The sequence below is a fragment of the Ranitomeya imitator genome, chromosome 2 (assembly GCF_032444005.1).
Source record: "Ranitomeya imitator isolate aRanImi1 chromosome 2, aRanImi1.pri, whole genome shotgun sequence".
Classification (NCBI taxonomy): Eukaryota; Metazoa; Chordata; class Amphibia; order Anura; family Dendrobatidae; genus Ranitomeya; species Ranitomeya imitator.
In genome coordinates, this window is record NC_091283.1 from 23640695 (window position 1) to 23663552 (window position 22858).

Sequence of the window (22858 nt, forward strand, 5' to 3'; positions counted from 1 at the left end):
TCCTGTATCTGACACCCTGACTCTTGTACGTGAGACCCTGGCTCCTTCTATCTGACATCATGTATCTGACAGCCTGACTCTTGTACATGACACCATGACTCTTGTATCTGACACCATGGCCCCTACTATTGTTATCTAACACCCTTGCTCCTGTATGTGACACCCTGGTTCCTGCTATTATTATCTGACACCCTGACTCCTGTATCCGACACCCTGGCTCCTGCTATCGTTATCTGACACCCTGACTCCTGCTATTGTTATCTGACACCCTGGTTTTGTCCAGGTTTTGTCCTAATGAAGAGGTCCTGCGTGACCTCAAAAGGCGTTGACTCTTAAACCTGTTTATATAAAAAAAATTGTATTTCACCGATAATTCGCCATCAGCAGCGCATGAATGATACCTCCGCTTTCATCTCTATATTCACCCTTTTCCTGACACCCCATCGTCACCGGATAGGACCCTTTTTCTTTCTCAGTTTCTTCCTTCTGTTATCTGACACCCCGACTCCTGTATCTGACACCCTGGCTTCTACTATTGCTATCTGACACCATGGCTCCTGAATGTGACACCCTGGTTCCTACTATTGTTATCTGACTCCCTGACTCCTGTATCTGACACCCTGACTCTTGGATGTGACACCCTAGCTCCTGCTATTGCTATCTGACACCCTGACTCCTGTATCTGACACCCTGACTCTTGTACATGACACCCTGGCTCCTGCTATTGTTATCTGACACCCTGACTCCTGTATCTGACATACTGACTCCTACTATTGTTATGTATCACCCTGCTACTGTATGTGAAAATTTGGTTCCTATTGTTATCCGACACCCAGACTCCAGTATCTGACACCCTGACTCTTGTACATGACACCTTGGCTCCTGCTATTGTTATCTGACACCTTGTCTCCTGTATCTGACACCTTGACTCTTGTAGGCGACACCCTGGCTTCTGCTATTGTTATCTGACACCCTGACCCCTGTATCAAACACCCTGATTCTTGTACATGACACCCCGAGTCCTGCTATTGTTATATGACACTCTGACTCCTGTATTTGACACCCTGGCTCCTGCTATTATTTGACACCTGCATGTGACACCTTGGCTTCTACTATTGTTATTAGTGATGAGCAAGTATATTCGTTGCTCGGGTGGTCTCCGAGTATTTGTAAGTGCTCGAAGATTTAGTTTTCGATGCCTCTGCTGCATGATTTACAGCTGATAGACAACTTGAATACATGTGGGGATTCCCAAGCAACCAGGCAACCCCTACATGTACTCAGTTGGCTAGCAGCCGTAAATCATACAGCTGTGTCAACAAAAACTAAATCTCTGAGCAGTTATAAATAACCCGAGCATGCTCAGGATAACCCGAGCTCATCACTAATTGTTATCTGACACCCTGGCTCCTACTATTGTTATCTGACACCCTGGCTCCTGTATGTGACACCCTAGTTGCTGCTATTATTATCTGACCAGGGCTGTGGAGTCGGAGCTCATTTTGGTGGAGTCGGTGTCATGGAAATTGAGGAGTTGGACTCCTATATCCAACATCCTGACTCCTGTATGTTACACCCTGGCTCCTGCTATTGTTATAGGACATCCTGACTCCTGTATGTGACACCCTGGTTCCTGCTATTGTTGTCTGACACCCTGGCTCCTGAACCTGACACCCTGGCTCATGCTATTGTTATCTGACATGCTGACTCCTGAATCTGACACCCTGGCTCCTACTATTGTTATCTGACACCCTGACTCTTGTATGTGACACCATGGCTCTTGCTATTGTTATTTGACACTCTGACTCCTGTATCTGACACTCTGGCTCCTACTATTGCTATCTGACACCCTGGCTCCTGAAACTGACATAGTGGCTCCTGTTATTGTTATCTGACACCCTGACTCCTGTATCTGACACCCTGACTTCTTCTATTGTTATGTGACACCCTGGCTCTGGTCACTGGTATCTGACACTGGTGATTTGTGTGGACACAAGGTGAATATTAATCACTCGTTACTCGCGCTGTGTTGTACCAGACTTTACTGCAGACCGGCCATACAAGCAATAAATAATTGGGAGGAGGATGTTCTGGGCCCCTGGATATTCTGGGCCCCAGAATTTTCAGACTTCAGGTTCCCGGCAGCGTGGTCTCTTCTGGGAGGGAGGGTGCAGGGATCTGGGAGCGCACGACGAGTGTTCTCCTCTGAATGTGTCCTGTAGCTTCCTGCGCAGCTCGGCCTGAACCTGGCGGAGAAGAACATGAGAGGCTGGAGGGGCCGTGGGGAAATGAGGGTCAGGGCAAGATGGGGGGCTCTCACCTCCTTATTACAGATACAGTACAGCACAGCCACCAGCAGCCCCTGCAGGAGACACAACAACACATCATTGTGGTGTGGGGTCTGCAGAGCTGTGAAAAAGTATTCACTCCCCTCTCCATCATTACTTCTATGGCACAAAGGACACATATTAGGAGAACCAGTGGTCCGGCCCTGCCCCCTCACAGATGAGCCCCAGTGGTCCGGCCTTGCCCCTTCACAGATGAGCCCCTCGGGGGTGAGGACAGATTACTCAGCACACGGCACAATGCACCGCCATATATAACGAGAATCACAGTCAGCTGCACCCAGGGGGGCTCCAGGATCATAGGGGCCCATGAGTTCCCGTGGTTCCTCATTTTTCAATTTTCCTCTTCATCTTACAAAATTAAAACATTTTACCTATTTCCTATTAAGTTGTGCACAAACATAGCAGACACTGGGGTCTTCAGTGGGCTCCGGGCTGCCATGACAATGCCGTCAGCACCTCACAATTATGTTGCCGGTGTAGGGCAGCTCACAATGGAGCTAGCTCTGCTCACAGCAGTTAGACTCAAGTGTCAGCTGTATAACACAGTCGTCTCCTGGACTGTACCGAGCAGGATCAGCTCCGGAGCCCGCACAATACAAGAATGCACATATCGGCCGTACATGTATGGGCAGAGACGGACCACTCAGGCGCAGGTGTCAGTGACACTTGCCCAGGTTCGCTGGGTGCTGGCGTACATTCTTTCTTCACCAGCTGCAAAATGAATTAAGGTCTGTGCCGAAAACTGATTAAAAAAAAACTGCCACAATGGCAATAACAGATGGATTTCAGAGGGGGTGAAAACCTTCCCTCCCCGGGCAGAAGGGCAGGTGTGTCGTACATGGACGGAGCTGAGCAGGAGTTCCAGGCCCAGTTTGCTGTATCGCACTCGGCCCGTCGCACTTTCCTCAGGAATAAGGTTGAAAATGGCTTCATGGATCCCAAGGAGCGGAATCAGCGTCAGGGTGGACTTGGCCAGCCTGCGGAGCAGAGCGAGAAGTTCTAAGACACTCTGGCTTTATGAAGAGATGCTCTGCAGGGGATGATGCTCTGCAGGCAGGGTTCTGTATTGTGCAGGGGATGATGCTCTGCAGGCTGGGTTCTGTATTGTGCAAGGGATGATGCTCTGCAGGCTGGGTTCTGTATTGTGCAGGGGATGATGCTCTGCAGACTGGGTTCTGTATTGTGCAGGGGATGATGCTCTGCAGGCTGGGTTCTGTATTGTGCAGGGGATGATGCTCTGCAGGCAGGGTTCTGTATTGTGCAAGGGATGATGCTCTGCAGGCTGGGTTCTGTATTGTGCAGGGGATGATGCTCTGCAGACTGGGTTCTGTATTGTGCAGGGGATGATGCTCTGCAGGCTGGGTTCTGTATTGTGCAGGGGATGATGCTCTGCAGACTGGGTTCTGCATTGTGCTGGGGATGATGCTCTGCAGGCTGGGTTCTGCATTGTGCAGGGGATGATGCTCTGCAGGCTGGGTTCTGCATTGTGCAGGGGATGATGCTCTGCTGGCAGGGTTCTGTATTGTGCAGGGGATGATGCTCTGCAGGCTGGGTTCTGTATTGTGCAGGGGATGATGCTCTGCAGGCTGGGTTCTGTATTGTGCAGGGGATGATGCTCTGCAGGCTGGGTTCTGTATTGTGCAGGGGATGATGCTCTGCAGGCTGGGTTCTGTATTGTGCAGGGGATGATGCTCTGCAGGCTGGGTTCTGTATTGTGCAGGGGATGATGCTCTGCAGGCAGGGTTCTGTATTGTGCAGGGGATGATGCTCTGCAGGCAGGGTTCTGTATTGTGCAGGGGATGATGCTCTGTAAGGACTGGTAGTGATGAGCGAGTATACTCATTGCTCGGGTGGTCTCTGAGTATTTTTTAGTGCTCGGAGATTTAGTTTTTCTCACCTCAGCTGCATGATTTACAGCTACTAGCTAGCCTGAGTACATGTGGGGGTTTGCCTTGTTGCTAGGGAATCCGCACATGCAATCAAGCTGTCTAGTAGCCGTAAATCATGCAGCTGAAGCGAGGAAAACTACCGTAAATCTCTGAGCAGTCATAAATACACGGAGATCACTCGAGCGTGCTCTGGAAAACCCGGGCAACGAGTACACTCGCTCATCACTAGTAAGGAGGTATCCTGTATTGTGCAGGGGATGATGCTCTGCAGGCTGGGTTCTGTATTGTGCAGGGGATGATGCTCTGCAGGCTGGGTTCTGTATTGTGCAGGGGATGATGCTCTGCTGGCTGGGTTCTGTATTGAGCAGGGGAGGATGCTCTGCAGGCTGGGTTCTGTATTGAGCAGGGTAGGATGCTCTGCAGGCTGGGTTCTGTATTGTGCAGGGGATGATGCTCTGCAGGCTGGGTTCTGCATTGTGCAGGGGATGATGCTCTGCAGGCTGGGCTCTGTATTGTGCTGGGGATGATGCTCTGCAGGCTGGGTTCTGTATTGTGCTGGGGATGATGCTCTGCAGGCTGGGTTCTGTATTGTGCAGGGGATGATGCTCTGCTGGCTGGGTTCTGTATTGTGCAGGGGAGGATGCTCTGCTGGCTGGGTTCTGTATTGTGCAGGGGATGATGCTCTGCAGGCTGGGTTCTGCATTGTGCAGGGGATGATGCTCTGCAGGCTGGGCTCTGTATTGTGCTGGGGATGATGCTCTGCAGGCTGGGTTCTGTATTGTGCTGGGGATGATGCTCTGCAGGCTGGGTTCTGCATTGTGCAGGGGATGATGCCCTGCAGGCTGGGTTCTGTATTGTGCAGGGGAGGATGCTCTGCAGGCTGGGTTCTGCATTGTGCTGGGGATGATGCTCTGCAGGCTGGGTTCTGCATTGTGCAGGGGATGATGCCCTGCAGGCTGGGTTCTGTATTGTGCAGGGGATGATGCTCTGCAGGCTGGGTTCTGTATTGTGCAGGGGAGGATGCTCTGCAGGCTGGGTTCTGCATTGTGCTGGGGATGATGCTCTGCAGGCTGGGTTCTGCATTGTGCTGGGGATGATGCTCTGCAGGCTGGGTTCTGCATTGTGCTGGGGATGATGCCCTGCAGGCTGGGTTCTGTATTGTGCAGGGGAGGATGCTCTGCAGGCTGGGTTCTGCATTGTGCTGGGGATGATGCTCTGCAGGCTGGGTTCTGCATTGTGCAGATGATGATGCTCTGCAGGCTGGGTTCTGTATTATGCAGGGGAGGATGCTCTGTGAAATGGTTTTTAGGATGCAATGCTCTGCACTATCACCTGTACTTGCGATCACTTCTCCTCATCTGATTGGCTCGTAGTTTCAGGACCAGGATGCGCACTATACGCAGGAAGATGATGAAGTTCACCTGATGACATCACAGAAGAGGATCCAGTCAGAACTGTGCACTGTGGACTAGAAATAGGATTATCTGGAAACGATCAGGTCCCATCGATGGCAGATTTCAGGAGGGAAGACGCCCGCATCCCAAAAATGGACAAAAGCCATAAAAGTATATAGCGTCACCTACAAAGACCCAGACACTGTATAGACACCTCCACACCTTCATACATATACAGTCATGGCCGAAACCTGGGCCAAGGAGGAGAAGAACCGGACTGTTGTCAGTGGTCCAAGGTGTTGTTCTCAGATGAAAGTAAATTCTGCATTTCATGTGGAAATGAAGGTCCCAGAGTCTGGAGGAAGAGTGGAGGCCACAATCCAAGCTGCTGGAGGTCTGGTATGAAGTCTCCACAATCAGTGATGGTTTGGGGGCCATGTCATCTGCTGGTGTAGGTCCACTGTGTTTTATCAAGACCAAAGTCAGCGCAGCCGTCTACTAGGAAATTTTAGAGCACTTCATGCTTCCCTCTGCTGACAAGCTTTTTGGAGATGGAAATGTCATTCTCCAGCAGGACTTGTCCTGTCCACACGGCCAAAAGTACCAATACCTGGTGTAAAAACAACAGTATCACTGGGCTTGATTGGCAGCAAACTCTACTGACCTTAACCCCATAGAGAATCTATGGAGTATTGTCAAGAGGAAGATGAGAGACACCAGACCCAACAATGCAGACGAGCTGAATGCTGCTATCAAAGCAACCTGGGCTTCCATAGCCCCTCAGCAGTGCCACAGGCTGATCGCCTCCATGCCACGCCGCATTGATGCAGTAATTGATGCAAAAGGAGCCCAGACCACGTATTGAGTGCATTTACTGAACATACATTTCAGTAGGCAAACATAGATTTTAAAATAATTTTTCAAGCTGGTGTTATAAAGTATTCTAATTTACTGAGATAATGACTTTTGGGTTTTCATTGGCTGTAATACATAATCATCAACATTAACAGAAATAAACACGTGAAATAGATCACTCTGTGTGTAATGTCTCTATATAATATGTGAGTTTCACTTTTTGTATTGAAGAACTGAAATAAATGAACTTTTTGATGATATTCTAATTTTGTGAGAAGCACCTGTAGATCCGGACTCATTGCTGCCACTTCAGAACTCTCCAGCACTTTGTTTCTATCCATTTCTGGGGGCTTCTTGATGTATGTTTGGAGTGACTGTCCTGCTGGACCTAGGAAGCAAGCCCAGCTCTCTGACACTGAGCACTATATTGACACCAAAAATCCTTTGGTAATCTTCAGATTTCATGATGCCTTGCAAACAGTCAGAGGCAGCAAAACAACCCAAAATATCTCTGACCTTCCACCATATTTGACTGTAGGTACTGTGTTCTTTTCTTTGTAGGGCTCATTCCATTTTTGGTAGAATGATGTGGTTTACCAAAAAACTCTATCTTGGTCTCATCTGTCCACAAAACGCTTTACCAGAAGGATTTTGGCTTACTTATGTACATTTTCGCAAACTGCAGGCTTGCTTTTTTAAGTCCCTGTGTTAGCAGAGATCCTCCTGGGTGTACTGCCATAGCATTTCATTTAGTTCACATGTGGACGGATAGTTCACACTGACATTGATGCCCCCTGAGCCTGCAGGACATAGTCCACCATCCGGACTATCCTGCAATGTAAACTTTCACCAATTTCTCTCTGCTGTCCACATCCAGGGAGATTAGCTACATCGTTGTACACCATGGAATAAGGAACATCAAGATCTCCGGAGATGGACTTTAACCTTGAGATTGTTGATATTTTTCAACAATTTTGTTTCTCAAGTCCAAAGTCAGTTTTCTTCTTCTCTTTCTGTTCTCCATGCTTAGTTTAGCACACAGACACACAATGCAAAGACTGAGTCAACGTCTTCCTTTTTATCTGGTTTCAGGTGTGATTTTCATATTGCCCACACCTTTTACTTGCCACAGGTGAGTTTGAACAAGCATCACACGGTTGAATCAAAGTTGTTTACCTACAATTTTGGAAAGGTGCCAATAATTTTGTCCAGCCCATTTTTGCAGTTTTGTATGAAATTACGGCCAATTTGCGTTTTTTTTCTCAGTTTTTTTCTGTTGTTCCAATATCCACAAAGAAAATAATCATGTGTATAACAAAACATGTGTAATTACAATGATTTTCCTCGAGAAATACTTAATTTTCAAGGGTGCCAACACTTTTGGACATGACTGTATGTATATACACCTGTAAGAGGGTTACTTGCCAAGTTTCGCCCCAGCCCCTATCTCTTTGCCTCTTCAGTTTCTCAGAATTGCATTTCATAGATTAATCACACAGACAAGATGGCGTCCAACGAGGACACGGTATATGTGGGCGACGCTCGGGATGGAAAATGTCTGAAGATCTATACAGAGACTGCTGAAAGTGACGTCCCAGAACTTACCAGCACGGCCAGCAGGATGGGGGAGCGGATGATCCACCAGTGCGAGCGGTTGTCGTTTCTTTCCCAACAGCTAAAAGACAAGTGACAGCAGTCAGAGCTCCGTACACCGTAACTCACACCTCATTATTATTATTATTTATTTATATAGCACCATTGATTCCATGGTGCTGTACATGAGAAGTGGTTAGATACAAGTTACAGATATCACTAACAGTAAGCAAACTAACAATTACAGACTGATACAGAGGGGCGAGGACCCTGCCCTTGCGGGCGTACATTCTACAGGATTATGGGGAAGGAGACAATAGGTTGAGGGTTGCAGGAGCTCTGGTGTTGGTGAGGCGGTAGCTCCGGTGTTGGTGAGGCGGTAGCTCCGGTGTTGGTGAGGTGGTAGCTTCGTTGGTGATGAGGAGGCAGCGGGGTCAGTGCAGGCTGTAGGCTTTCCTGAAGAGATGAGTTTTCAGGTTCCGTCTGAAGGATCCGAATGTGGTTGATAGTCGGACGTGTTGGGGAAAAGAATTCCAGAGGATGGGGGATATTCAGGAGAAGTCTTGGAGGCGGTTGGATGAGGAGCGAATAAGTGTGAAGGAGAGAAGGAGGTCTTGCAAGAGTGTTAGCAGGGAGGCCGCAGAAAAGGATGTTGCAGTAGTCAAGGCGGGAAATGATGAGGGCGTGCACAAACATTTTAGTAGATTGATGGTTGAGGAAAGGACGGATTCTGGAGATATTTTTGAACTGGAGGCGACAGGAGGTGGAAAGAGCTTGGATGTGCGGTTTGAAGGACAGGGCAGAGTCGAAGGTTACTCCGAGGCAGCGGACTTCCGGTACGGGGAAAGCATGATGTCATTGATTGCGATAGATAGGTCAGGTAAGGAAGATCTATGGGATGGAGGAAAGATGATGAGTTCAGATTTGTCCACATTGAGTTTGAGGAAGTGAGAGGAGAAGAAGGAGGATATGGCTGGTAGGCGCTCTGGGATTCTGGACAGCAGAGCGGTGACATCTGGGCCAGAGGTAGATCTGAGTGTCATCAGCATAGAGGTTGTACTGAAATCCATGGGACTTTATGAGTTGTCCCAAGCCAAGTGTATAGATTGAGAAGAGTAGGGGTCCTAGAACAGAGCCTTGGGGGACTCCAACAGAGAGAGGGTGGGATGAGGAGGTAGTGTGGGAGTGGGAGACGCTGAATGTGCGGTTGGAAAGGTAAGAGGAGATCCAGGATAGGGCGAGGTCTTTGATGACAAAAGGAGGAGAGGATCTGCAGTAGGAGGCAGTGGTCAACTGTGTTGAAAGCAGAGGACATGTCTAGAAGAAGGAGTACAGAGTATTGTCCATTAGCTTTGGCTGTAAGTAGGTCGTTAGTGATTTTGGTCAGGGCTGTCTCAGTTGAGTGATGGGGGCGGAAACCACCTCATACACCGTATACTATAACTCATGCCTCATGCTCTGTATACTGCACCTCATGATCCATGCTACTTATACCACACTCATGGATCGTGCTCTGTATACCGTAACTCACGCCTGGAGCTCTGTATACCGCGCCTCATGCTCTGTATATGCTCCTCATGCTTCATGATTCATATACCAGAAAAATAGCCAAATTATAGGGTGTACCCACGTCCGGTACCCCTACAAGGTCCTCTAGTAGAGAATATGCAAATAGCCAGGAGAAACCTCTTGAAATCTAAAACGTAACCCTTAATGGTAACTCTCTAAAAAAGATTTTTATGGACAATAAAGTGATAAGGTGCATATAGTGCTCAAATAACCAGTGATCAGTAAAAAAAAATGGTTGTATCTCACCAAATCAGTCGTTTTTCTCGCGGGAGCATCCTCATGTGTTTAAGGGGGATGGGGAAACAGTTACTATACTACCCAGTCGTGCCCCCGTATTGCTCCCGCCCTGACAAGGGCAGTCCCCAAGTCAGGCTAAATTGTTGTACCCACCATGACCAAGTTTGCACCTTATCACTTTATTGTCCATAAAAATCTTTTTTAGAGAGTTACCATTAAAGGTTACGTTTTAGATTTCAAGAGATTTCTCCTGGCTATTTGCATGATTCATATACCGTAACTCACGCCTTGAGCTCTGTATACAGTGCCTCATGCTCTGTATATGCTCCTCATGCTTCATGATTCATATACCGTAACTCACACCTTGTGCTCTGTATACCGCGCCTCATGCTCTGTATACCATGTCTCGTGATCTGTATACTGCACCTCATGATTCATGCTCCGTATACCGTAACTTACACCTCATGCTCTGTACACCACACCTCATGCTCTGTATACCATACCACATGATTCATGCTCTTTATACCAAGCCTCGTTCTTTGTATACTGCGCCTCACGCCTTGTGCTCCGGATACCGTGCCTCAAGCCTCGTTCTTTGTATACTGCGCCTTGTGCTGTGTATACTGTGCCTCACACCTCGTGTTGTGTATATCGTACCTCACCCCTTGTGCTCCGTATACTGTGCCTCATGACTTCGTGCTCTGTATACCGTGCCTCATGCCTTGTGCTCCATATACCGTGGCTCACCCCTTGTTCTTCATATACTGTGCCTCACGCCTCATGCCTTTGTGCTCCGTATACCATGCCTCACTCCTTGTGCTATGTATAGTGCGCCTCACACCTAGTGCTTTGTATACCACGCCTCACTCCTTGTGCTACGTATACTGTGCCTCATGCTCTGTGTACCACGTGCTCTGTATACCACGCCTCACGCCTAGTACTCTGTATATCATGCCTCATTCCTCCTGCTCCGTATACTGTGCTTCACGCTTCGTGCTCCATATACTGCGCCTCATGCTCCGTATTCCATGCCTCAAGCCTCATGCTCTGTATACTGCGCCTCAAGCCTTTTGCTCTGCATACTGCGCCTCGTGCTTCGCATCACACCTCATGCCTCCTGCTATGCATACTGTGTTTCATACCTTGTGCTCCATATACTGCATCTCATGCATCATCCTCCATATATTGCACCTCATATCTCATGCTCTGTATAGCGTGCCTCATGTTCCGTATACCGCACCTCATGCCTCGTGCTCCATATACCGCACCTCATGCCTCGTGCTCCATATGCTGCACTTCGTGCTCTGTATACCACACCTCATGCCTCCTGCTATGTATACTGCGCCTCATCCCTCGTGCTCCGTATACCACACCTCATGCCTCCTGCTATGTATACTGCGCCTCATCCCTCGTGCTCTGTATACCGCACCTCATGCCTCGTGTTCCGTATACCGTGCCTCACGCTCAGTATACTGACCTTCAGGAAACTTCTCACAACCTCACATATAAGGGATACGTTTCTGCCTTACAGTGGTCAGTAACCTGTTTCAGTCTACACACTGGCGCCACCTCTGTCACCTGGGGAGAGATGTCACTACACCTAGAGGACAGAGACCCCCAAGACCTGGAATAGGTGGTACTCACTGTGTGTTCTCGTACAACTGCCGCATGACCACCCACGGGATGACGAACAGGATCGGAGCCCCTGCAGCCAAGCAGAGAAATAAGAACGTGTGAAGATGAGGAGGGACGATGGCGGTTTACGTGTCACCCATCCGTCCCACCGAGGCCAATATGGACATTTCCTGGGTTCTTATTTATATTTAACGGCTGGAAACCCTCCTGCCCTAATACTTCTCACAGCAGAGGGGTTGATACAGTGTTCACTCAGCCTTTGGAAGTATCAATTAATGTTTCCATTCAACAACAGCAAGCAAAGATCTTAAAATTGTTTGGAACTGAAACATAAAGCGCTGAGACGCTCACCCCAGCCCAGCACCATGTATCGCGGCAGCGCAGCCTCCTCCGAGAAAGACAGCACCAGCAGCAGGTTGTGCAGGTACAGCCCCTCCACCAGCAACCAGTAGTAATTGGCGGCTACACAATATTGTGTGATGGTCTGCGCCACGCGGCAGCCAACCAGGGTCTGAGCAGGAAAAAGGGAGACAGAGGGTTAATCCATGGAAAAGCAGCAAACGTACCAGAAAACAGTAATGAGGAATTCTCATAACTCTGCCTCCTACACAGCTAAGCCTCATACACATGTCTCACTATTAGCTCCACCTCCTACACATGTCTCACTATTAGCTCCTCCTCCTACATGTGTCTCACTATTAGCTCCTCCTCCTACATGTGTCTCACTATTAGCTCCTCCTCCTACATGTGTCTCACTATTAGCTCCTCTTACACATGTCTCACTATTAGCTCCTCCTCTGACACATGTCTCATTATTAGCTCCTCCTCCTACATGTGTCTCACTATTAGCTCCTCTTACACATGTCTCACTATTAGCTCCTCCTCTGACACATGTCTCATTATTAGCTCCTCCTCTTAAATGTGTCTCACTATTAGCTCCTCCTCCTACACATGTCTCATTATTAGCTCCTCCTCTTAAACGTGTCTCACTATAAGCTCCTCCTCCTACACGTGTCTCACTATTAGCTCCACCTCCTACACGTGTCTCACTATTAGCTCCTCCTTCTACACATATCTCACTATTAGCTTCTCTTCTTACACGTGTCTCACTATTAGCTCCTCCTCTTACACGTGTCTCACTATTAGCTACTCCTCCTACACATGTCTCAATATTGGCTCCTCCTCTTACACGTGTCTCACTATTAGCTCCTCCTACATGTGTCTCACTATTAGCTCCTCCTCCTACACGTGGCTCACTATTAGCTCCTCCTCTAACACATGTCTCACTATTAGCTCCTCCTCTTACACGTGTCTCACTATTAGCTCCTCCTCTTACACATGTCTTACTATTAGCTCCTCCTCTTACACATGTCTTACTATTAGCTCCTCCTCTTACACATGTCTCACTATTAGCTACTCCTCCTACACATGTCTCAATATTGGCTCCTCCTCTTACACGTGTCTCCCTATTAGCTCCTCTTACATGTGTCTCACTATTAGCTCCTCCTCTTACACATGTCTCACTATTAGCTCCTCCTCCTACACGTGGCTCACTATTAGCTCCTCCTCTTACACATGTCTCACTATTAGCTACTCCTCCTACACATGTCTCAATATTGGCTCCTCCTCTTACACGTGTCTCACTATTAGCTCCTCCTACATGTGTCTCACTATTAGCTCCTCCTCTTACACATGTCTCACTATTTCCTCCTCCTCTTACATGTGTCTCACTATTAGCTCCTCCTCCTACACGTGTCTCACTATTAGCTCCTCCTCTTACACGTGTCTCACTATTAGCTCCTCCTCTTACACATGTCTTACTATTAGCTCCTCCTCTTACACATGTCTCACTATTTCCTCCTCCTCTTACATGTGTCTCACTATTAGCTCCTCCTCTTACACGTGTCTCACTATTAGCTCCTCCTCTTACACGTGTCTCACTATTAGCTCCTCCTCTTACACATGTCTTACTATTAGCTCCTCCTCTTACACATGTCTCACTATATGCTCCTCCTCCTACACATGGCTCACTGTTAGCTCCTCTTCTTACACGTGTCTCACTATTAGCTCCTCCTCTTACATGTGTCTCACTGTTAGCTCCTCTTCTTACACATGTCTCAATATTGGCTCCTCCTCTTACACGTGTCTCCCTATTAGCTCCTCTTACATGTGTCTCACTATTAGCTCCTCCTCTTACACATGTCTCACTATTAGCTCCTCCTCCTACACGTGGCTCACTATTAGCTCCTCCTCTAACACATGTCTCACTATTAGCTCCTCCTCTTACACATGTCTTACTATTAGCTCCTCCTCTTACACATGTCTCACTATTAGCTACTCCTACACATGTCTCAATATTGGCTCCTCCTCTTACACGTGTCTCACTATTAGCTCCTCCTACATGTGTCTCACTATTAGCTCCTCCTCTTACACATGTCTTACTATTAGCTCCTCCTCTTACACATGTCTCACTATTTCCTCCTCCTCTTACATGTGTCTCACTATTAGCTCCTCCTCTTACACATGTCTCACTATTTCCTCCTCCTCTTACATGTGTCTCACTATTAGCTCCTCCTCCTACACGTGTCTCACTATTAGCTCCTCCTCTTACACGTGTCTCACTATTAGCTCCTCCTCTTACACATGTCTCACTATATGCTCCTCCTCCTACACATCTCACTGTTAGCTCCTCTTCTTACACGTGTCTCACTATTAGCTCCTCCTCTTACACATGTCTTACTATTAGCTCCTCCTCTTACACATGTCTCACTATATGCTCCTCCTCCTACACATGTCTCACTGTTAGCTCTTCTTCTTACACGTGTCTCACTATTAGCTCCTCCTCTTACACATGTCTTACTATTAGCTCCTCCTCTTACACATGTCTCACTATATGCTCCTCCTCCTACACATGTCTCACTATTATCTCCTCCTCCTACACGTGTCTCACTATTAGCTCCTCCTCTTACACGTGTCTCACTATTAGCTCCTCCTCTTACACATGTCTTACTATTAGCTCCTCCTCCTACATGTGTCTCACTATTAGCTCCTCCTCTTACACATGTCTTACTATTAGCTCCTCCTCCTACACATGTCTCACTATTAGCTCCTCCTCTTACATGTGTCTCACTATTAGCTCCTCCTCTTACATGTGTCTCACTATTAGGTCTTCTTGATACACGTGTCTCACTATTAGTAACATAGTTATTAAGGTTGAAGGAAGACTTTACGTCCATCTAGTTCACCCCATAGCCTAACCTAACATGCCCTAACATGTTGATCCAGAGGAAGGCAAAAAAAAACCTCATGTGGCAAAGAGTAAGCTCCACATTGGGGAAAAAAATTCCTTCCTGACTCCACATACGGCAATCAGACTAATTCTCTGGATCAACACCCTATCAAGGAATCTAATATATATATCCTGCAACATTATACTTTTCCAGAAAGGCATCCAGTCCCCTCTTAAATTTAAGTAATGAATCACTCATTACAGCATCATACGGCAGAGAGTTCCATAGTCTCACTGCTCTTACAGTAAAGAACCCGCGGCTGTTATTATGCCTAAACCTTCTTTCCTCCAGACGTAGAGGATGCCCCCTTGTCCCTGTCTCAGGTCTATGATTAAAAAGATCATCAGAAAGGTCTTTGTACTGTCCCCTCATATATTTATACATTAAAATAAGATCACCCTTTAGCCTTCGTTTTTCCAAACTAAACAGCCCCAAGTGTAATAACCTATTTTGGTATTGCAGACCCCCCAGTCACACTTGTAGCTCCGCCTCATGCACATGTCACACTTGTAGCTCCGCCTCATGCACATGTCACACTTGTAGCTCCGCCTCATGCACATGTCACACTTGTAGCTCCGCCTCACACATGTGCTTGGCATGTCAGTCCCCTTTCTTACTCTCTCTCGCAGCAGGGCAGTGAGATCCTCCTCGCCCTGGATGGCACCGTGCGGCTGCTCCAGCAGAGCGTCCCGGGTGAGCAGTGACACCGCGCGGAGGATGAACGACACAAACAGGTTACAGTGGATGAGATTCCGGGTGCAGCAGAGACGCCTGGAACAGGAGAGAAACCCAGAATGACCCAGGATCCAGAACCCCATCGCACCATGCAGGGGGCTCATCATGAGATAGACACAACCACTAAACCTGTAAGATCAGGGCGCCCCCGACCAGGATACCGCTGTGCAAACTATGGAGCTGTGGAGACCCTGACATAGAAAGCAGCTCTGACCCACTGCACATATACGCAGAGAGGAGCTGAACTGTAAAGTACAGTGGAAAGTCCGGCTTTAAAAAGGACCTGTCTCCAGGTGAAAAGTGGCCACATTTTTACTCCTGCTGCTCCCTTTAGTATTCTGCTTATTTCTTTCTTAAAATCCATCATTCTGTTACATAGATATGGGATTTCTTATTTAGTGACTTTTTATGGCCATAAAAGGGGGAGTGGCTACCATACTCCTTGGGGGCGGGCCTTTAGGCCACACCTCCTTTGAAAATACCATCAAAATTAGAACTAAATAAAAGTCCCATATCTCTGGCAGATTGTAAAAAAGGAAAAAGCGGATTACTCAGGGGAGCAGCGGGAATAAAATACTGGACACTTTTGATCTGGTAACAGGTCCTCTAAGGGGATCCTCCAGAATTAGAAAAAGAGGTTAGGTTTTTATTAGAAATAGAGGACTGTTAGCTGCACATCTGGTCCCAGTGATCCCGCCACAAATACACTGATGGAGGGAACTGACCTGAGCAGAGTCAGGATGAGGAGTGCCACCACCAGCGCAGCCAGAGAAATGCCGTATCCCACACTGTACATGACCCGCAGCTGCGACAGAATCCAGGCCTGGTGCTGCAGAGACCAACAGTGCGACAGTCAGCAGGACGCGGTGAAGGAACTACAGGCTGTCACCAGAGGGCGCTGCTGCCATGAGTGTACATAATATACTGTATATAGATGCCTGGTCTATGAGATATAACACACAGTCATTACTACATGGGAGTCAGGGACTGTTTATCATACAGCCTGGTGACTGCATAGGGATCTACCATCACAGGGATCTATGGCAACAAGGATCTACCATCACAGAGATCTATGGACACAAGGATCTACCATCATAGGGATCTACGGCCAGAAGGATCTACCATCACAGGGATCTATGGCCACAAGGATCTACCATCACAGGGATCTATGGCAACAAGGATCTACCATCACAGAGATCTATGGCCACAAAGATCTACCATCATAGGGATCTACGGCCACAAGGATCTACCATCACAGGGATATTTGGCCACAAGGATCTACTGTCACAGGGATCTATGGCCACAGGGTCTACCATCACATGGGTCTATGGCCACAAGGATCTACCATCACAGGGATATTTGGCCACAAGGATCTACTGTCACAGGGATCTATGGCCACAGGGTCTACCATCACATGGGTCTATGGCCACAAGGATCTACCATCACAGGGGTCTATGGCCATAAGTATCTACCATCAGGTCACAAAGATTGATGGTCACACGTTCTACCATCAAAGGGATCTATGGCAACAGGATCTACAATAATGGGAATAGATCTGTATGACCATAGATCCTCCTTTATGCCGACAGATACCTTATGGTCATAGGTATCTCTCGGCATAAAGGAGGATCTATGGTCATACAGATCTATGATCAAAGAGATCCACAGCCAGCGGGAGGTATCTGTGGTCACTGGGCTCTATGGCCTTAGTGGGTGATCTATGGGCGTAGTGTGGTCTATTTCCACAGAATACAAATGGGTACCGCTTACATGTGACTGCTCCTCTTCGGGGTCGATGTTCTCACACTGAGAGTGGTCTCTCCAGGGCATATCTGTTTCGTCACGAACCCACTCACCATCTGAGCCACAGCGACGGAATACAAGACCATCTCTTACTGAGGAGTGGAGCAGACAGGAGGTTGGGTAAGTCCCAGTTGTCTGCCAATTCCCCCGATCACTCCAGAATATTCTTTCCCCACCTTATCCTCTCACCTTGAGGGTACCATGGCAGGTAGGACGGACATGGCTCTGCGTGGGTTGTGTTGGCAGCAGCATCTCCCCAGCACACATATCTATCGAATGTGCGGTTACAAAACACTCCTGCAATTATCAGGACGGAAGTTGTGAGTGTGGTACACAGGTCTGATGGAAATCTAAGATCACAGCTCGCTCTGCCATACAGGGGTGACACAATTACTGCAAAACCTCAACTGCTACAAATGAAAGTCAATGTAGATGGATCTTGTGTACAGTCCAGGTAGTGTGAGCCGGTGTGTACAGTCCAGGCAGTGTGAGCCGGTGTGTACAGTCCAGGCAGTGTGAGTCGGTGTGTACAGTCCAGGCAGTGTGAGCCGGTGTGTACAGTCCAGGCAGTGTGAGCCGGTGTGTACAGTCTAGGCAGTGTGAGCCGGTGTGTACAGTCTAGGTAGTGTGAGCCGGTGTGTACAGTCCAGGCAGTGTGAGCCGGTGTGTACAGTCCAGGCAGTGTGAGCCGGTGTGTACAGTCCAGGTAGTGTGAGCCGGTGTGTACAGTCCAGGCAGTGTGAGCCGGTGTGTACAGTCTAGGTAGTGTGAGCCGGTGTGTACAGTCCAGGTAGTGTGAGCCGGTGTGTACAGTCCAGGCAGTGTGAGCCGGTGTGTACAGTCCAGGCAGTGTGAGCCGGTGTGTACAGTCCAGGTAGTGTGAGCCGGTGTGTACAGTCCAGGTAGTGTGAGCCGGTGTGTACAGTCTAGGTAGTGTGAGCCGGTGTGTACAGTCCAGGCAGTGTGAGCCGGTGTGTACAGTCCAGGTAGTGTGAGCCGGTGTGTACAGTCCAGGTAGTGTGAGCCGGTGTGTACAGTCTAGGTAGTGTGAGCCGGTGTGTACAGTCCAGGCAGTGTGAGCCGGTGTGTACAGTCCAGGTAGTGTGAGCTGGTGTGTACAGTCCAGGTAGTGTGAGCCGGTGTGTACAGTCTAGGCAGTGTGAGCCCGTGTGTACAGTCCAGGCAGTGTGAGCCGGTGTGTACAGTCCAGGCAGTGTGAGCCGGTGTGTACAGTCCAGGCAGTGTGAGCCGGTGTGTACAGTCTAGGTAGTGTGAGCCGGTGTGTACAGTCCAGGTAGTGTGAGCCGGTGTGTACAGTCCAGGCAGTGTGAGCCGGTGTGTACAGTCCAGGTAGTGTGAGCCGGTGTGTACAGTCCAGGTAGTGTGAGCCGGTGTGTACAGTCCAGGTAGTGTGAGCCGGTGTGTACAGTCCAGGCAGTGTGAGCCGGTGTGTACAGTCCAGGCAGTGTGAGCTGGTGTGTACAGTCCAGGTAGTGTGAGCCGGTGTGTACAGTCCAGGTAGTGTGAGCCGGTGTGTACAGTCCAGGCAGTGTGAGCCGGTGTGTACAGTCCAGGTAGTGTGAGCTGGTGTGTACAGTCCAGGTAGTGTGAGCCGGTGTGTACAGTCCAGGTAGTGTGAGCCGGTGTGTACAGTCCAGGCAGTGTGAGCCGGTGTGTACAGTCCAGGTAGTGTGAGCCGGTGTGTACAGTCCAGGCAGTGTGAGCCGGTGTGTACAGTCCAGGTAGTGTGAGCTGGTGTGTACAGTCCAGGTAGTGTGAGCCGGTGTGTACAGTCCAGGCAGTGTGAGCCCGTGTGTACAGTCCAGGCAGTGTGAGCCGGTGTGTACAGTCCAGGCAGTGTGAGCCGGTGTGTACAGTCCAGGTAGTGTGAGCCGGTGTGTACAGTCCAGGCAGTGTGAGCCGGTGTGTACAGTCCAGGCAGTGTGAGCCGGTGTGTACAGTCCAGGCAGTGTGAGCCGGTGTGTACAGTCCAGGTAGTGTGAGCCGGTGTGTACAGTCCAGGCAGTGTGAGCCGGTGTGTACAGTCCAGGCAGTGTGAGCCGGTGTGTACAGTCCAGGCAGTGTGAGCCGGTGTGTACAGTCCAGGCAGTGTGAGTCGGTGTGTACAGTCCAGGCAGTGTGAGCCGGTGTGTACAGTCCAGGCAGTGTGAGCCGGTGTGTACAGTCCAGGCAGTGTGAGCCGATGTGTACAGTCTAGGCAGTGTGAGCTGGTGTGTACAGTCCAGGCAGTGTGAGCCGGTGTGTACAGTCCAGGCAGTGTGAACCGGTGTGTACAGTCCAGGTAGTGTGAGCCGGTGTGTACAGTCCAGGCAGTGTGAGCCGGTGTGTACAGTCCAGGCAGTGTGAGCCGGTGTGTACAGTCCAGGCAGTGTGAACCGGTGTGTACAGTCCAGGCAGTGTGAGCCGGTGTGTACAGTCCAGGCAGTGTGAGCCGGTGTGTACAGTCCAGGCAGTGTGAGCCGGTGTGTACAGTCCAGGCAGTGTGAGCCGGTGTGTACAGTCCAGGCAGTGTGAGCCGGTGTGTACAGTCCAGGCAGTGTGAGCCGGTGTGTACAGTCCAGGCAGTGTGAGCCGGTGTGTACAGTCCAGGCAGTGTGAGCCGGTGTGTACAGTCCAGGCAGTGTGAGCCGGTGTGTACAGTCCAGGCAGTGTGAGCCGGTGTGTACAGTCCAGGCAGTGTGAGCCGGTGTGAACAGTCCAGGTAGTGTGAGCCGGTGTGTACAGTCCAGGCAGTGTGAGCCGGTGTGTACAGTCCAGGCAGTGTGAGTCGGTGTGTACAGTCCAGGCAGTGTGAGCCGGTGTGTACAGTCCAGGCAGTGTGAGCCGGTGTGTACAGTCCAGGCAGTGTGAGTCAGTGTGTACAGTCCAGGCAGTGTGAGCCGCTGTGTACAGTCCAGGCAGTGTGAGCCGGTGTGTACAGTCCAGGCAGTGTGAGCCGGTGTGTACAGTCCAGGCAGTGTGAGCCGGTGTGTACAGTCCAGGCAGTGTGAGCCGATGTGTACAGTCCAGGCAGTGTGAGCCGGTGTGTACAGTCCAGGCAGTGTGAGCCGGTGTGTACAGTCCAGGCAGTGTGAGCCGTTGTGTACAGTCCAGGCAGTGTGAGCCGATGTGTACAGTCCAGGCAGTGTGAGCCGGTGTGTACAGTCCAGGCAGTGTGAGCCGGTGTGTACAGTCCAGGCAGTGTGAGCCGTTGTGTACAGTCCAGGCAGTGTGAGCCGGTGTGTACAGTCCAGGCAGTGTGAGCCGTTGTGTACAGTCCAGGCAGTGTGAGCCGGTGTGTACAGTCCAGGCAGTGTGAGCCGGTGTGTACAGTCCAGGCAGTGTGAGCCGGTGTGTACAGTCCAGGCAGTGTGAGCCGGTGTGTACAGTCCAGGCAGTGTGAGCCGGTGTGTACAGTCCAGGCAGTGTGAGCCGGTGTGTACAGTCCAGGCAGTGTGAGTCGGTGTGTACAGTCCAGGCAGTGTGAGCCGGTGTGTACAGTCCAGGCAGTGTGAGCCGGTGTGTACAGTCCAGGCAGTGTGAGTCGGTGTGTACAGTCCAGGCAGTGTGAGCCGCTGTGTACAGTCCAGGCAGTGTGAGCCGCTGTGTACAGTCCAGGCAGTGTGAGTCGGTGTGTACAGTCCAGGCAGTGTGAGCCGGTGTGTACAGTCCAGGCAGTGTGAGCCGGTGTGTACAGTCCAGGCAGTGTGAGTCGGTGTGTACAGTCCAGGCAGTGTGAGCCGCTGTGTACAGTCCAGGCAGTGTGAGCCGGTGTGTACAGTCCAGGCAGTGTGAGTCGGTGTGTACAGTCCAGGCAGTGTGAGCCGGTGTGTACAGTCCAGGCAGTGTGAGCCGTTGTGTACAGTCCAGGCAGTGGGAGCCGGTGTGTACAGTCCAGGCAGTGTGAGCCGCTGTGTACAGTCCAGGCAGTGTGAGCCGTTGTGTACAGTCCAGGCAGTGTGAGCCGGTGTGTACAGTCCAGGCAGTGTGAGCCGGTGTGTACAGTCCAGGCAGTGTGAGCCGGTGTGTACAGTCCAGGCAGTGTGAGCCGGTGTGTACAGTCCAGGCAGTGTGAGCCGATGTGTACAGTCCAGGCAGTGTGAGCCGGTGTGTACAGTCCAGGCAGTGTGAGCCGGTGTGTACAGTCCAGGCAGTGTGAGCCGGTGTGTACAGTCCAGGCAGTGTGAGCCGTTGTGTACAGTCCAGGCAGTGTGAGCCGGTGTGTACAGTCCAGGCAGTGTGAGCCGGTGTGTACAGTCCAGGCAGTGTGAGCCGGTGTGTACAGTCCAGGCAGTGTGAGCCGGTGTGTACAGTCCAGGCAGTGTGAGCCGGTGTGTACAGTCCAGGCAGTGTGAGCCGGTGTGTACAGTCCAGGCAGTGTGAGCCGTTGTGTACAGTCCAGGCAGTGTGAGCCGGCATGTGCACATTCCGGATGGTCTGAGTGTGATTTAGTTAATTCATCTGCTGTGAGACTGATGGATCATCCTGCAGACATGTAACGGTTGTATGTGGCCATTACGTTTTTCTAAGCATTAAAGAAATGCATAATTTTCCATCTCTGACTGCAGATTTGCTTCCTATCATAATTCTTTATCTCACCGGTCAGTGGAGGATCCATCCTCATCTTCCTTTCACAGTCTTCCTGATATTCCTTCCAGGCCTGCACAGTCTCCTGCACAGTTACCGCTCTGCACGCCTGCACGACAACACAAAACAATGTCAAAAAAGAGCAGAGCGTCACCAACATTATATCACTGACATAACACAACATCAGCCACATATCACACTCTGGACCCGTTGAAGCGTATACCACGCGAAACGGCCGTAGTCCATTAACCTAACCAGTTCATCTTGCAATTATCCTGCCCTCTGTAACCATGTCCACAGCACGTTGTTAAAATATAGGACAAAGGTTTTTTTTACTGGAAGACTTGTGTGGTGCTGCTATTTTCTTCCTGTTTGGATTTCCACTCATGGCTTTTCAAGCAAGCACAACTTATTCCAGTGGATTAACATTTGGTGGGGCTGTCGACTCAGCTCATCCTACTGGACTCTGTTAAGACTGCTCAAACAGTGAGTACTCACCTGTTTCTTAGTGCTATTCAGCTTTTTTCTTGTTTTTTATGGACCACATATCACACAGCTATCAACATAACCCCACAGACATAACACATCATCCACATATCACACAGCTACCAACACAACCCCACAGACATAACACATCATCCACATATCACACAGCTACCAACACAACCCTACTGACATAACACAACATCATCCACATATCACACAGCTACCAACACAACCCCACAGACATAACACAACAGCATCCACATATCACACAGCTACCAACACAACCCTACTGACATAACACAACATCCACATATCACACAGCTACCAACACAACCTCACAGACATAACACAACATCATCGACATATTACACAGCTACCAGCACAACCCCACAGACATAACACAACATCATCCACATATCACACAGCTACCAACACAA

The 22858-nt window shown here is 49.6% G+C and overlaps 1 protein-coding gene across 1 annotated transcript; it reads right to left on the reverse strand.

The window, feature by feature from the left end:
* Window positions 1-2027: 2027 nt before the first annotated feature.
* GIPR (gastric inhibitory polypeptide receptor) lies at window positions 2028-22110 on the reverse strand. The gene is made up of 12 exons (XM_069755428.1): window positions 21948-22110; window positions 17538-17645; window positions 17316-17440; window positions 16271-16374; window positions 15428-15581; window positions 11872-12031; window positions 11530-11590; window positions 8092-8161; window positions 5570-5658; window positions 3187-3325; window positions 2321-2362; window positions 2028-2246 (listed from the first exon to the last, which is right to left on the reverse strand). The coding sequence occupies exons 1-12, from the start codon at window positions 22093-22095 to the stop codon at window positions 2124-2126; spliced, it is 1323 nt and encodes a 440-aa protein (XP_069611529.1). The 5' UTR covers window positions 22096-22110; the 3' UTR covers window positions 2028-2123.
* Between the last annotated feature and the right edge of the window lie 748 nt (window positions 22111-22858).